Below are 15,560 nucleotides of genomic sequence, written 5' to 3'. Positions count from 1 at the left end.
ATTTCTCAAGAGAACAGCGTCTGGAAAAACACTGCCTAAAAAAAACATGCTATCAGAGGGACATTCTGCCTGTAACTTTCAAAAAACACAGTTACTTAAACGACACTTCACTGAAGTTTGAAAACTGATTCTACTTTAGCTTAAACCAGAATGTTCTACTTCTGCAGTAGTAACTACTTCTTGCATCACTACTAGCAAAACCACCCATCATCATTACTTGTACAGCTCTCCATTAAGTCAGAACCTTATACAGCATGAAAAAAAACCCCCAGAAAATATTGCATTAAAAAACCATAAGCATAATATTGCCCCAGCACAGCTTTATCACTTTATCATGTTAACCAGCTGCAAGTTGAAAGACAACGTTAGAAACATGCACATTAAAAAAACACTATATCCTTGAAAAGACACAATTCTGCCTATATTTACTTACAGGAGGAATTATTTAGATGTTGGTCACGAAGCGTATGAAGTTCTCCTAACAGTTTGTCCATTTTTTGCTTTTTACCCTGCAACACTCGCATCTTGTTAAAAAGCTGCGCCTTCTCATCTGACAGGTATTCAGACACTGAGGAGTTTCTCCTTTGTGAAATCTCTCTGGTAAGTGAAAGACTTTCTGCTTGCCTCCTGTTGTCTGGCACAGACTGTGTATAAAGAGAGTAATTTAGTTTTATTCAGAGTACTACTAAAAAGGCCAAATAAATAAGAAACAAAAAACCCTCTTATAGGCTTGCCTGGCTGAACAATAGAAAGAAGAACATTGTAAAAGGAAACCAACAATGAAAATCCTTATGATATCCCAATAATATATTGAGTTATTATATTTAATTGTACCGCAATATAGAAACTACTTCTTTGGACTTTCATGGAAAACTGAGACAGAACACATAGACCAGTCAACTAATAACTTCAAAAAAACAAAGACGCTGAGATTCCAAGTTTGAGGGCACCCTAATTACTCTACTAGTAAATGCACACCAATAAGCAAGACAAACATTTAACGGCACTGTTCAAAAGATTAAGAAAAACAGATAATGGCAAAACTCACACACTACAACCCAAGGACTGACCTGAGAATCATGAAGTTGGTTGTGAAAGCGCTGAATTAAGTCATTCAATTCTTCATTCAGTTCTGACGTAAGGCTTACTCCTGAAACACTGCCTGTAGTCTCTGTTACAACTGGGCATGCAGAAGGAGGGAAAAACGTAAATACTTTTCCACAGCAATGAAATAAAGGCTATTTGATAAAAACCATTTAAGAAACAAGGAAAGACTTTCAAAGGCACTTGATTTTCTTGCCCCTGCAGTAGCTTTCTAAAAGCTCTCTACCTACCAGCTTCTTAGCTTCTCTTCATACACTAAAATCTAGACCTTTTTTTACTAGTTCTGCCTTTTTTCATACAGTCTATCAAATCAAGGACAGGAGAAAAATCAGAAAGAGACACCCATTAGAGCAAGGAACCTTAAAGAGAAACTTCCTGAAAAACATAGAAATCAACGCTTATATTTCTACAAATAAGCTGTTTTATATACAAAAACCTAACTGTAGTAAGACCCGCTGTCCCTCTAGTCAAGCCTAATGACAACTCTAAAGGTGAAGAGTCACGGAACACGGACCAAATCTGAACTTGCTCAGTGCAAATATGTCATTACCTATGACTGCACACATAACTGTACCTCATTTCCAAAGAAAACTGTACAGGACTTAGGGAGAGGGGAGGCAGGACAAATTTCCAACTAACAAAAGACAATTCCCATGTCAATAGTGCGCAAAGGGTATAAAGTGGACAGGGGCAAATTTAGACTGGACATTAGGAAGAATTTCTTCACCATAAGAGTGGTGAGACACTGGCACAGGTTGCCAAGGGAAGTTATGGATGCCCAATCCCTGGAGGTGTTCAAGGCCAGGTTGGATAACGCCTTGGGCAGCCTGATCTAGTGGGATGCCCCTGCCCGTGGCAGGGGGTTGGAACTAGATGATCTTTAAGGTCCTTTTCAACCCTAACTATTCTATGTTTCTACGATTCTAGATCAAGGAGAACTGTCTCCCTTTTAAGACTGGCCTCTTGAGAAAATAATTCTGCTGGCAATCTGTAAGCGGATATAAAAAAAGAAGTCTCTGTCTCAAAGATAATTTTTGAAAAGTTGAGAATACATGAAAACAAATTAGAAGAATGCTTTTAAACTGAAGGTTATAATATAACAGTGGTGCTCTATTATCAGAACCATGCCCACAATTTACATGCCATAGAGTTTCAGAGTTCTAGTTCCATATTTACTTATGTAACTGCTTTAGCAATTTCCTCTGCACTTTTAATGGATAAACCATTAGTCTAACAAGGGTTACTAAACTGCCAAGCAACCAGTGACTAAAAAAAAAAAAAAAAAATCCGATGAAAAAGCTAACGAAACCTCAAAACTACCAAATGCCTATAACCAGACAGACACAGAAAGGGAGAGAACACTGTATACCCCAATCTTGATTCTTTCCTTCAAAGGCCTGGTACAATGATGAAGATGAAACAAACTCCTAATCTGGCACGGCAGAACAATGCATAGGAGAAAAAACCCACACTTTTAGGGTTTTACAAGCAAAGCACAAAAATCAGCTGTGTGTTTTTTAACTGACACATCATTTCACAATATTACATTGTCAACTCTTCTCAGAAATAGAATCCTTGCAGTCAATATTTTAAGAAGTGCTTTATAAAAAAAACCCGCTCAATGTTTATTCCACAATTCCAGCTTTAATCATTGAATCAGCATGGCTAGCACATTATCAAAGAGATTGTCATTCTACATACCAGAATCATCCATGACAGCAATTGCTTGCTCTGCTTTATGCTGCAAAGCAAGAAGAGCTGCCTGTCTTCCTTGAAGAGCCTTCAATTGCTCCTGCTGTTGTAGCATCCTTTTCAATAAATCGTGCTGCTTCTTCAAGTTTTCCAACTCCTCTTTAGCTTCTTGTTGAGGATCTCTAGCCTGCAAGATACAGAAGAACATTACCATAATCATGACAATTTCTTCGTTAAGCACTCAAGTCAGAAGTGCCCAAACAAGCATGATTTTAATATAATCTAGTAGCCTGGTTAGTGTGTGAAATGGCTTCACACCTTTCCAGTAGTGCTTTTAAGTCTAAAAAATTTTGACATCCAACAGGTAGAAGAAGCCTGTAACACCAAGATGTGCTTACTACACCTGGGGTTACATTTTCTTTAGAAATAGTCAGCTGCCCTAATATGTCCCAAAGACTAACACAAGCATCCCCATCTTTTGAATCATAAAGAGGCATTAGCTATAAGAATTGTAAAGCTACACAAGATAAGGTATAGTATCATGGAGCTATGTATAAAACATCTAGACTGATGTTTTATACATAGCTCCATGATACTATACCTTATCTTGTGTAGCTTTACAATGTATATGTACATCTAGACTGATGTTTTATACATAGTAACTGATGTTTACTGGCTTAAAATCCTTACAATTTCAGCAGAACATTTTCAGCAGTTGCTATTCTCTAACCTACAATGTGTTTAGTTTTGTATGCTATGTTTATGCCATTGATACTAGTATAGACCAGATTTATGTAAGCCAATTTCAAAATAAAAACTGAAGTTTTCTGAAGGAATGAAAGCATGCTGAGCAGTTACACTAATACCAAGTCATTTTCCTCATTCTATCCTAATTAAAAGGTGGAGATTTGCCTCAAAACTTGTACTCAAGGACTGTCAGCAAATTAATTATTTTAATGAGACACCAACAGTTATGATTCTGATCCTGTTTGAAGCTGGTTTATGACACTACAGAGATCAAACCATGGAAAGAATTGCCTTCTTTCTGTAGGCACTGACAAATATTTTAGAAGAATGTTACTAACTTAAAAGCATCATCTCTTACCACAGTGCTGAGTACCTGAAGTACAAAACTCTCAGCCCAAAAATTCTGCACCAAATAGAAGCAGACATCTTATTAACTAATTCTGGCTACCAGGGAATGCTCAACTTTCTAGCAGAGAAAGGAGAACATATCCAGAATTCTGAACTTCAAGTGTCACTAAAACACACATCGCAGCAGGCACCGATCATTCCTGTTAATTTTTCATCTTATATTAAAAGCAGAGTAGTGGCAAAATAGAACATGCAATAAAATCAATACAGGAAAGAACAAGAAGAAAGGGAAAAGGGATACACCTCAGTCTCGCTCACCTATTAAATAATCCAAGCTTTATCTAAAGTACCAGATTTGGTGTGATTTTGATGCACTCAATGACCAATTCTTCAAGCTTATTTCTACATTAATAACCTTGACAAGATATTCAAGCTTTTAATTTTAAGGGTGGGAGGGAAATCAAACTTAGACTTTTTTTTTGTTTTATATATTTAAATCAGAGTAAGAGATAAAAGCCACAGAAAAGGTGGTAACAGTAGCAAAAGAAGTTTTACACTCCTAATCCCTTTGTGTTTCCCGGGCCAACCAAACAGTAATATAAACTGCTATACAAAAACATTTGTGGAACTAGTTAAGGCTATTTTATTTTCTCCATAGGGAATTAGCGTAAATTTGCATTGGCAGACTATTGGTGTAACTGTGACAAGTGTCTGAAGTCACGTTTACAATCTTTTCCCAGAAACAGAACAGCAAAACTGGAAGGGTCATCTACATAAAATCAGAACATGTAGTACTTTCTCTGTCAATGCTGACACTTGAGAGGAGAAAGCTGCCAAACACCTCTTTTTAAAGAACAACAGCCTTTAGGCAAAGAAGATTCATTCAATGAAAAAGACAGCTGTAAACACAGAGCAGGCCAAATGTGAACATTCACTGTAACAAATATTTGAAGCAGTCAACGAGAGGGGAGAAGGGAAAAAAAAAGAGAGAGAGAGAGATCAGCATGTATTAAAGTCTGTTTGGGCTAAAATAATATTTTGAAGTGTAGCTTTGAAGGCAATGCATGTTCTTGGCTATTAATCCTACATGGCCAGACCTCCCTGTCATTCAAAGCAGCTCAGCTACTTTTCCCTTTAGGGCTTATTGTAACATTAATGTCTGTAACCTGTTCTTGCAAAGGTGAATTCCCTTGTTTGTCCTCAATGCACAGCCAAATGCTCAAACTAAAACATACCTCCTTTATTAAATAGTTTAGTTTGTTAGATTTTGAACATGTACTCCAACTTGGCATGCATTTCTAAGTTACAAACCTATCCACTTGTAGCTCATCAGATAATGAAAACTAATGTAAAATAAAATCTACTGAAGAACAAAGACATTATTAGTCATTCTTAGAATTTTCTTAACAATAAGGCTCCATGTAGCAATCAACCTTACAAAACCTGAATAATTCATTCTGCATGTAATATATTCAAGCTGCATTAGATGCAAAATGAAGAGCTAAACATAAAACTAACATTCTGCAAAGATGGAAAAAAAATAGCAAATCTATGCAGGCTACATTAAAAAAAAATCGTACTGGTCTTTCTGCATTTTTCAATTGTTTTTTTCTTGAAGTTAAAAGTACATCTTCCACGTCTTTTATTTCATTCCCTTACGGGGACAGAAATGGTTCTTTCTTACAAAGCTAAAAATAATTACAAAAACTTCTTAATATTTTAACTGCTGTTTTACTTCCAAGCACAAAAATTCCCCTCGTCTGTAGAACATTCAGTATACTGACCGGTCAAAAGACTACCAGCTCTCTAGTACTTTTCTTCAGTAGAGCAGCGCCGGAAGATGTAAAACATAAGTTATTAAAATGCTTTTGTATCTACTACAAGAATTGTTTATTGCATTAATATAAAGGCTATTATAAATAGAAAAGTAGATTGTGTATCTCAGAACTAAATTCAAAACACATTTTCTAGAACGTGCTCATATCTCCCAAAAAAGGAGACAAATTTTTGTGCTAGGTCAATACTTCTAACATACCACCAGAAAGATGCTTGACAACAGCCCACAAATGGTTAATTTCTAACCCTCTCCTCACTCAACATCAGCAAATTTTCCCTACAAGCAGAAACCAACTTACAGATGAAAAATTGAATAGAAAACTATTCCTCACCTCATATCAATCTAATGCACGCTCTTACCAAAGTAAACATTTAACCCTACACTCTACTTTGAAGAAAGACAAAATATCTTTAAAAAGCTGATCAAGATACACTGTTGTTGTGATGGCATCATTAATTCTTTTCTTCATAAAAAAAAAAAAAAGTCATCCACATATGCATGAACACCTCTTGAACAGAGTGTTTAGGGACAAAATCAAACCAGTCTTTATTTCTAACACCTTAATTCCAAAATGGCGGCTTACCGTAGTGTCTGAAGCCTCAGACTGCACATCAGTGTTTAGCAATGTGCTCATCTACAGAACCAGATTCCACAGCTGAACCTATAGCCTGAACATCATCCTGCTCATTTTTTCTCTAGCCTGAAATAGTTTATTGGCATAAATCAAAAGCTGTATAAGGGGGCAGTAAGAATGAATTACGGAAGGTACTACACATCAAAACCAAAACCTCTAGTAGCACCATCAAAACATCAACAGTCAATTCCTAAAAAAAAGCTTACAGTGCAGAAACAAATATATTATGTTCTCAAACTTACAAGCATCTTTTGCAAAAATTTCAGATAGGATTTCTCCTGCTCTTTAAGGTGATCTATAAGATGTGATAAACGCTCAACATTGGCCGATCTTTCATTTTTCTCTACAAGATCATCCCGCATGGAGCTGGCCTTAGCAATATAGTCGCGAATTTGAACTAGTCTGCTCACAATCTGTAAAGACACTGAAGTTACTGAATGCATTCAGCTACAGCTTTTAACATATTTAATACACAAGACATAGTGATAGCGAGAGCAAAGTAGTAATTAAAGGGGTGACATACTGGCACTTTCAACCCTATAAGCACACTTCTGCAAGTGGTTAAAAGTCAAGAGCTTTCATAAAGATAGATTTATGCATGCGTGAAGTTGCAAGGCTGAAGCACAAGTTCCTGTTGACATACACTAAAACAGAGCTGAGCTCATTAATACATGAAAATATTAAACTGTGAGAGCATTTTCTGGAACTGTATGAGAGAACCAACCTCTAAGAAAAATTAATATTGTTTTTGCTAGCAATAACCAGATTTCTGAAAAACAATACATGATTAAGTTTGGTTTTGCATTATCCTGAAGTTGCCTTTTAGACAGTGGGAAGATGAGTGTTTTCAATAAAGTTTTAACAGTTCTATTTTTCAGAAACTTAGAAAGATGCACTGAAAAGCAACAACGTAATGAAAATCTTTCTAAGAGTCCATATTTTGCAGACTTCACAGGCTATGCAAATACCTGGCTACTATCCATAGCTGGTTCTCCCCTTGCATCTTCTTGAGCAGACACTTGACAATTTTGCAAGATATCCTTGCTTAGAGCAGCTCCAAACAACTCTTTACACTGCATTGATACCCCACTCTCCTTTTCTTGAGAACCTGAGGCAGGATCTTTGCTTTTGTTAGTGTTTATCTGCAGTGACAGGAAGTTGAATGGTTTTTTGGTTTCATTAAGTTGACGTTTGTTGTTAGCAGCCGTTGCCCTGCCTTGAGAATCGCTTCCAATGCTTCTCTATAAACAAACAAACAAAAGAATAATTGCTTGATTTTCTTCCTCCAACGTATTCTCAACACTAGTGTCACTACTTGGATTAACAGTTCGTCAATATTATTAGACTTATTTTAAAGTTATCTTACTAGTCACCAACTAGCCAAACGCTATCTACAGACAGCACTGGTGACTTTTGCCATATACTTCTCAGAAAAGCAAGCCCACCCTCACAGAACAGCTGAGAAGCAAAAGGGTTTTGCAGTTCCTAAGAGCCTAGTTCCTCATTCTTGCTGTGACCTTCACTATAGTGAAGCGTACCCTACTTCTCCAAGTACACTTGAGAGAGTAACAATAATAAAAGAGCAACGTATTTGCTTGCAGAATTTGATACCTCATACTTCAGCTTTTCTTTAGAACCTTCTGAATGCAACTTGTTGCCATAAAATACATTTGAGGAGGAAGCTATGTCCAGTCTTTATAGCTGAAGCCAAAGCAATGAACTGTACTTGAAAGTACCTTCACAACCCAAACAAGTTAACAGCTAACTTTGGCAAAAATAAACAAGCCTCCACCTTGAAACTGTTAGCAAATTTATGCCCTGTTACCAAAGAATTAACACCTCATATTCATCATTGTTTTGGACAAAGGAAGGATGAATGTGCAATCTTCCCAAAGGAAGCAGAATTCATGCCATACATTACTGTACACTCATAACAAGTTTTTAATGCCACTCTTCTGCTTAATATACATGGATAATCACGTTCAGAATTACAAACGGGCACTTCAAGAAACAGACTTTCAAAATAAGGTAACAGATATTTTTAAGTGGCAGAAAAGGATGATGAGTAAGAAATACTGATTTCGGGACACAGGAGTTTGGTAGCAACTGAGAGGAAGAAAATGAATACAGCTAGCATACTCTCAAGCACAGGAAAACTACAGTCCTGAACTCAAGTTCAAAGCTAAAATTTTTATTTGGGTCCCATAGTGTCTATAAGCTTCTTTTTAAGCTTAATCATTCATGAAAGCTTATTAAGAAACATCTGAATAAATTTTGTAGTCACATTTACAGTGGGAGCTAGTGTTCACACTAACCTGATCCAGATCACTGAAATTTATTCTTTGTTTAAGCCTTTCCAGCTCAGCCTGCTCTGGAACTGACATCTGGGTCATGTATCGAGCAGGAGGAAAACTATGAGGAGTTCTGGTCTTCCGCCGTCCCATCCCAGGTGAGGATTCTGGAGATATATCATTAGTAAGCCTTGTTTGAGATTCCCCACCAAGCTTCTTCTTGTTTTTTTCTGAAGATCTGTTTGCTTTCTTCTGTTGACTTCCCCAGTCCTTAATTGGAAGGAGAGGGAAGAAAACACAGTTGTATTTATTATCCACATAGATAAAAAGTAAGCGTTTTAATTCAGAGGACAGTTTACTTCCATTTTAGAAGTAAATATAAAGAGTGCTACCAAAATATGCACTAAGTTTTCTAGATAAAATATCACATTATAAAATATTATTTTCTCCACTGCATAAATTAAAAATGGCCTGTCAGGCAAATTTAAACCCATTTGATCCACATTAAATTAGTTTCAAATGAAGCTAAAATTATAATTCTTTGCTGAAAACACTTCTGCAGTTTAGAGCTTACGTGTCATGGAAGTGAAAACTCTACGGTGCTTTTGTGTCTAGCTACTTTTTTTACCCAAAACATTCCTCATATCTACAGACTTCCCAACCTTTGGATTACACTCATCGCTTACTTACATCTACCTCAACGATTTTTATTGGTTTTGTGCGTACTTACCTATAAAGCTGTACTGACAAGGCTTAGGGGTTTGCATTGATACTTGCCACTAACAAAATCTACCTGGTAATTTTAACACACAGCATAAAATGACAACTGAAAGATAAAATGAACTATACCGTGTTGTTCAGCCGGTCATCAAGGCTCTCATTGCTCCAGCTAGGCAGGTCTGGATCATTCATGCCTTCTTCAAAGGGACCACCTCCTGCTGCCATGACAAGCAATCAGTAAAAAGAATCTAGAAAAAATAGTTGAAAGAAAAGTACTGTATTAAAATCAGGTGACGCAGAATATTTAAAGATTCATAATCTGAGATTACAACTACATATTCATTATAAACTGCAAACACAAGGCTGTTTTAGGAAACTCAAAACTGTTCACTAAACAGTAAGTATTTACTAAATCCTGTCATTAAAAATATAAGAGTAGTATAATATACTTATAATATATAATATTATTATATATATAATATATAATATACTTATATAATATACTTTATGTTATAAAAATATAACAGTAGTATAAAAGGATATAGATACTGGCATTAAAAATGAACAAGTAGTAGGAGGGAGGGGTGTGACCTTTTTTTTATTTCTTTAATTCCTGCTTTTAGAAAGTAAATAAATGGGGGTTTTAGGGTCTCAAAATTCCTCACTTTAAAACACACTAAACAGCGCTTGCAAAGACTGGTTTGTGATTCACAAAGCCTGAGCTTTCAGGTCTGGGGTGATGTGTCTTCAATATAACAAGACTTTGGGGATATAGCATGTCAAACTTCTGCATTTATTTTAATATTCAGATGTTGACAACAGAGCATTGAAGGGGATACTTGATACAACACACAGAAAATGTATCAATAAAAGGATTTTTAATATCTTTTCTACAGGTTAAGTTTTGCAGTGAATGCTGTGCCACTTACATTATAGTTTCTAGCAAAACCAAAGATAGTAACTCGGGTTTCCTGGAGTTTTTCTGCTCTCCAATATTGTCATTCTGTGCAGTATAAAGCAACCTATATGTTAGAAGTTTTGGCTTTGACTTCTAGTTTTGACATTAGGAATAAAAAAGTTGTTAAACCTGAAAGATCAAAAATAAAGTATTCCTTTATAGCAATAAAATTCGATTAGCCTTTTCAAAAAAGGTAAAGAACACAATTGCACATACTCTCAGGCGGCAATAAAACTGTGTAGCCCAAGTGCTGCTTACACAGTTTCACTACTCAAGGTTACAAACTTATTCTATGTAACAACTCTAAAGTTCCATTATAGACCTGCACAGAACTACTTTTTCAAACTAGTTTTAACTGCTATATTAGGACACCATCCTAGTTTTATCTTCAAATGAAAAAAAAAAAATTAAAAGGACCGCTTCTTTACAAACATTTTGCTGCAACTAATTTTGTATTAATTTTCACACCAATATTTCACACAGTGCAAGCAAAGAAGTCACTTAAACCTCAAGATTATAAAAAAATACTTCTTAGATGCTCCTTAATCAGCTCCAGAAAAAAGTAAACCAAGTTTAAAAAAAACCCAAGTTTAAAAAGTGAACCAAGTTTAAAAGCTGCACTAGTACACCTATCTTCCTCAGGTAGAGTAATCGTTCAAAATCACACAATGTAGCCCTCTCAGTAGGTGCACTTCCACAAAGCAGTACTTCTATGCAAACACAGCTTATTACTATACCATTAAGGAAACAGGATCTACCAGATATGCTCATTATACCATAACCACACCTCTACTTGGTAGTATACCAACCTAAGTCACGCTAGCACAGTCAGGAGTGTGCATCTTGTTCAGAATAGCAACACTGGTATAATTCAGCACTTGCTTCTTTGGGAACTGGCAGATCTGTGCCTCACTGTCCTTGCACATTCATTCATACTCCTTCCCTTGTCCCAACAGAAGTGTCCACTAGCCCATATAATCAGCTGACTTTATGACTATACAAGAACTATCTGTAAGCTCAAAAAAGGCAAATAAAAGCCACGCCATTAGAAGTAGTGAAACTCAGATCAACTGTAAAGCTATACTTTCTGTGCAACTTTCACCCAGGTGAACTGTCAGATTTATTTTTAGAAAATAAGAATTTCACATTTTTCATAAAACCATGAGCATTCTATGAAAAGTCTATAGTGAAGTTCTCCTACCAACACAAGGTAAATTTGACAAGCATTCAAAACAAATGCATAGTTACAAGTTTAGCTTGTTTTAAAAGCCACCTATGTTTTGCAAGAATTTCTTCAGCTACCAACAAACTGCTCAGCTTTGTAGATGTGCAAGACTCAATATTTTAACTGTCACTCTATCCTGACCTATGCCACTAAGTATAATGAGTTTTTCTTGACAAGATTAGAGGCCATCTGGGTTTACAGTCCAATTCAGTAAGCCATTTCCTCATCGTCATGTTATATAATTCTACTGAAACTGTAGCAAAAGAAGCTTTTCCTTACATTGAAAGAACAAGAAGTCACAGTATTCCTCTTTACATAACACAAACAACTATTCACATTTATTTCAAACTTTCATAAAAGCCATCTTCAGCTATCTTTGCTGTAGGAGTCTGATTATCCCTGAAGTAACACAGATAAAATATTCTCAATAATATTCTCAAACAAGTAGAGTAGGCATACACCAATGCACCCTTCTAAATACACCTCAAAAATAACAATATCCTGATTACTTCCAGCAAGCAGATTTTAATGTGTTCTATCAGAGCTGTGTCCTTCCCAGGCAGCAAGTCTCTAAGAATTCATATTTCCAAATGAGTTATATTCAAATGAGCTTCAGATCACAGAGCCATGTTGATTATTTTATCACTTCAACTCAGTAAAAAATACAGGAGGTTCAGCCAGTGTTTTTGTTAAAGATGAAATGCTCCTAGATGAAGCTGTGTTTATCAACTCCCAACATGCATTTCACTAATTTGTATTTTTTTTTCTTACGTTTCATTTTACTAGCTATTTAGAGAAAAAAAAAAAACCCTCTTATAAAAGCTTTGGTATCCTCCCATTCTGCTATTTCTGCATCCAGCAATCCATCAGCAATCTCAGCTTCCTGCACATTAGAGAATCTGTATAGAAACTCTATTTGAGCATGTGCACCTTACAACATTTACTGAGGACTTCAAAAAGACTTTCAAGTATATCTTCTACAGAAATAATAAAATAAGGTAACATGGAAGATTATAGTCAAAACATGCAAGATTGTGGCCAAGACATATTTTGCATACACAACAGAAACATGCAAATTGCTCAGAAGTATCACTACAAAACATGCTAACAAATCATTGGCTTTAAGTTGGACAAGGGAAGATGTAGACTAGACATTAGGAAGAAATTCTTCACAATGAGAGTGGTGAGACACTGGAACAAGTTGCCTAGGGAAGTTGTGGACACCCCCTCCCCCTAGAAGTGTTCAAGGCCAGGTTGGCTAGGGCCTTGGGCAGCCCGGTCTGGCGGGAGGTGTCCCTACCCACAGCAGGGGGGTTGGAATTCGACGATCTTTAAGGTCCCTTCCAACACAAACCGTTCTATGATTCTATAATCCAAGACACACTTTAAATGGCTCTTTTTCTCCAGTGGAGTTCGTTTTGATGCTTTTTTCCCTACAGAATGCAAGAGGTCTGAAGAGCAACCAATTCTGCACACAGAAACTTCTGAAAACTAAAAGGAAAACAAAAAGCTCTAAAAAGGCAGCACAAGCCATAAAGATTGAAAATCGTTTCGAACATTTAAGTTCAGCTTTTTAAACAACGCGCTCCCCGCTGCACACGAATTCAGCATTAAACTCACTGAATGTCTACCGAGCACTGCCAACCACACGATATCCTCGAACGGGAGCAGACAACGGAGCGATCCCTTTCCCGTTGCACCGGACAGGGGCGCCGCAAACCCCACCCCGCTGCCCGCGCAGGCACTGCCAGCCCGCACTGCCGGGTCTCCCGGGGCCGACGGACAGGGCGAGGAGCGGAGGGGAAGTGAGTGAACTGGGGTTGAGGCTAAGGGGGAAGGAGGGGGAGGGTGTCGTCGAGGCCCGGGGGGAAGGAGAGAGAGAGGGGTGTCGAGGCTGGGTGAGGGAGGCAGAGAGGAGGTCAACGCTTGTGGGAGGGAGGGAAGGGTGTCGAGGTTCGGGGATGGGGAGAGTAAAAGGGAGGGACGAAGGGGGGTGGAGGCTCGGAGGAGGGAGAGAGGAATAGAGGAAGAGAGGGGTGTCGAGGCTCGGGGGAGGAAGGGAAAGAGAGAGGAGGGGTCAAGGCTTGGGGGGGGGGGGGGGGGGGTCGCGGTTCGGGGGAGGGAGGGAAAAAGAGAGCGGGGTCAAGGCTTGTCGGGGGGTGTCGTGACTCCTCCCGCCGAGCCGCGGCGCGAGGCGGCGCGCGCAGCTCCCGCTCTCTCAGGGCGCCAAAGCCCGCGGCGCCGCAAGAGGGGGGCGGGCCCTGCCCGAGGCGCCTCAGGCGAAAGCGCGGCCGGGGTCTCAGCGCGACCAGCGCGACCCGCCCGACCTCCCGGCCCTGCGCCGCCCGCGAGCGGAGGGGGAAGGGGGGGGCGGCTCACCCCGCGAGCAGAGGGGAAGGCACCCGGGCCTGGCTTCTCTTCCAGCGCCGTTCAGTGCCCGCGGAGCCCGCACGAAGGTTTTGCCTCCCGGTACCGCAAAAACCAGACAGCGGCCTCGCTTCGCTTGAGGCTGCGGAGGGAACTCACAACCCTGCCTGAAGGGCCGCCGCCATCTTGTCCGCCTCTCCGCGAGGCGGGGGAGCGGGGGGGGGCGGGCCTGGCGGGCGGACGCGCACACCGTTACCTGGGAGCTCCCGCCGCGCGCGAGCGCCGCCTGCCACGTGATTCGGCGGGGGCGGTGCTTCCCGCTCGTCTCAGTTCCCGGCGCGCCGGGAGCGACGCTTCCTGGGACTGGTAGTTTTCCGTCCGAGCAGCGAGGGTCCGGGCGAGCTTGGCTCGTAAAATAGTATACGAAGACGATGATGAAGTCCACAGATGGCCTCGAGTTGCACCAGTGGAGGTTCAGATTAGACAGAACGGGTATAAACTGGAGAGGGGCAAATTTAGACTAGACGTAAGAAGGAACTTCTTCACGATGAGAGTGGTGAGGCACTGGCACAGGCTGCCTAAGGAAGGTGTGGCTGCCCCATCCCTGGAGGTGTTCAAGGCCAGGTTGGATGGGGCCTTGGGCAGCCTGATCTAGTGGGACGTGTCCCTGCCCATGGCAGGGGGTTGGAACTGGATGATCTTTAAGGTCCCTTCCAACCCAAACCATTATATAATTCTGTGATTCTATGATCAGGAAAGATTTCTTCACCAAAACGGTTGTGGAGCACAGGAACAGGCTGCCAGGGAGGTTGTTGAGTCACCATCCCTGGAGGTGTTTAAGAGACAGGCAGATGAGGTGCTTGGGGATGTGGTGTAGTAATGGACAGGTACGGTTGGGCTCAGTGATCTCAAAGGTCTTTTCCAATCTAGCGATTCTATGATTCCATTATTTTATTATTTTTTATTTATTTTATTTATTTGTATTATTATAATCTATGAAATTACTTTACCTGACAGGAAGAGCAGTAAATAATAAATTTACTATTTTATTAATTTTGTAATAATTTCAGCAGAAGTTGTTTTTATTCCTTAGGTGGCTAGTTTGCATAATATACTCAGGATATTTTATTCCTGTTTGAGCAAAGTTGATACCATTAATATTTCTCTCATTTGAGGGGATTGTCCTTCACTGTCACAGTGGGAAAAATTAGTTACCATTTTCAGCATTTCCATAAACTGAGTTTCTAAGAGTAGCATTCAGTATCTACCTAGCCTCACAATTCATCTTGGGCAAGAAATGTTCTGCTGGTACTACACGGAAATTCAGTTAAATCCCATCTTCCCCACAGCAGTACTAATACCAATGTATTTCACTCCACCAAAAAATGAATATGAATCCTTTTTAATGACACCTTAATCTTTCTGTAGTTTAGAAAAGGAATTAAATTATTGGAAAACCTGTGAAATAGAAACATTTCAATAAAAAAACTTGTTTTCTCTCACAGATGCCCTAGTGTCAAGGAGAAGTTCTGGACAATGCGTAGTGCCTGAAGGAGGTGAGCACTGGCCTGTGTGATACGGCAGTGTTTTACTCCCATTTCTACCACGGGCTATGTGACTATATATCTATACTGAAA

At 39.2% G+C, this 15,560-nt stretch overlaps 1 protein-coding gene across 10 annotated transcripts in view; it reads right to left on the bottom strand.

The window, feature by feature from the left end:
* The window catches only part of PCM1 (pericentriolar material 1), a 45,282-nt gene extending 31,137 nt beyond the window's left edge, over positions 1 to 14,145 (bottom strand). For 4 of the 10 annotated variants that reach the window (XM_054064826.1, XM_054064834.1, XM_054064833.1 and 1 more), the window contains exons 1-8: positions 13,936 to 14,144; positions 9,503 to 9,621; positions 8,678 to 8,923; positions 7,331 to 7,603; positions 6,605 to 6,775; positions 2,806 to 2,983; positions 1,071 to 1,180; positions 434 to 644 (exon numbers count right to left, since the gene is read on the bottom strand). In XM_054064826.1, the coding sequence (XP_053920801.1) occupies positions 434 to 644; positions 1,071 to 1,180; positions 2,806 to 2,983; positions 6,605 to 6,775; positions 7,331 to 7,603; positions 8,678 to 8,923; positions 9,503 to 9,598 (1,285 nt within the window). In that variant the 5' untranslated portion in view covers positions 9,599 to 9,621; positions 13,936 to 14,144. Of the gene's footprint in view, positions 1 to 433; positions 645 to 1,070; positions 1,181 to 2,805; positions 2,984 to 6,604; positions 6,776 to 7,330; positions 7,604 to 8,677; positions 8,924 to 9,502; positions 9,622 to 10,302; positions 10,383 to 13,176; positions 13,335 to 13,935 lie in introns of those variants that run through there. The other 6 variants (XM_054064835.1, XM_054064836.1, XM_054064827.1 and 3 more) reach the window with 5 other exon arrangements.
* Between the last annotated feature and the right edge of the window lie 1,415 nt (positions 14,146 to 15,560).

This window comes from Cuculus canorus, chromosome 4, assembly GCF_017976375.1.
Source record: "Cuculus canorus isolate bCucCan1 chromosome 4, bCucCan1.pri, whole genome shotgun sequence".
NCBI lineage: Eukaryota > Metazoa > Chordata > Aves > Cuculiformes > Cuculidae > Cuculus > Cuculus canorus.
Note: the sequence above shows the minus strand (reverse complement) of the source record. Positions and strands in the feature narration are given on the sequence as shown.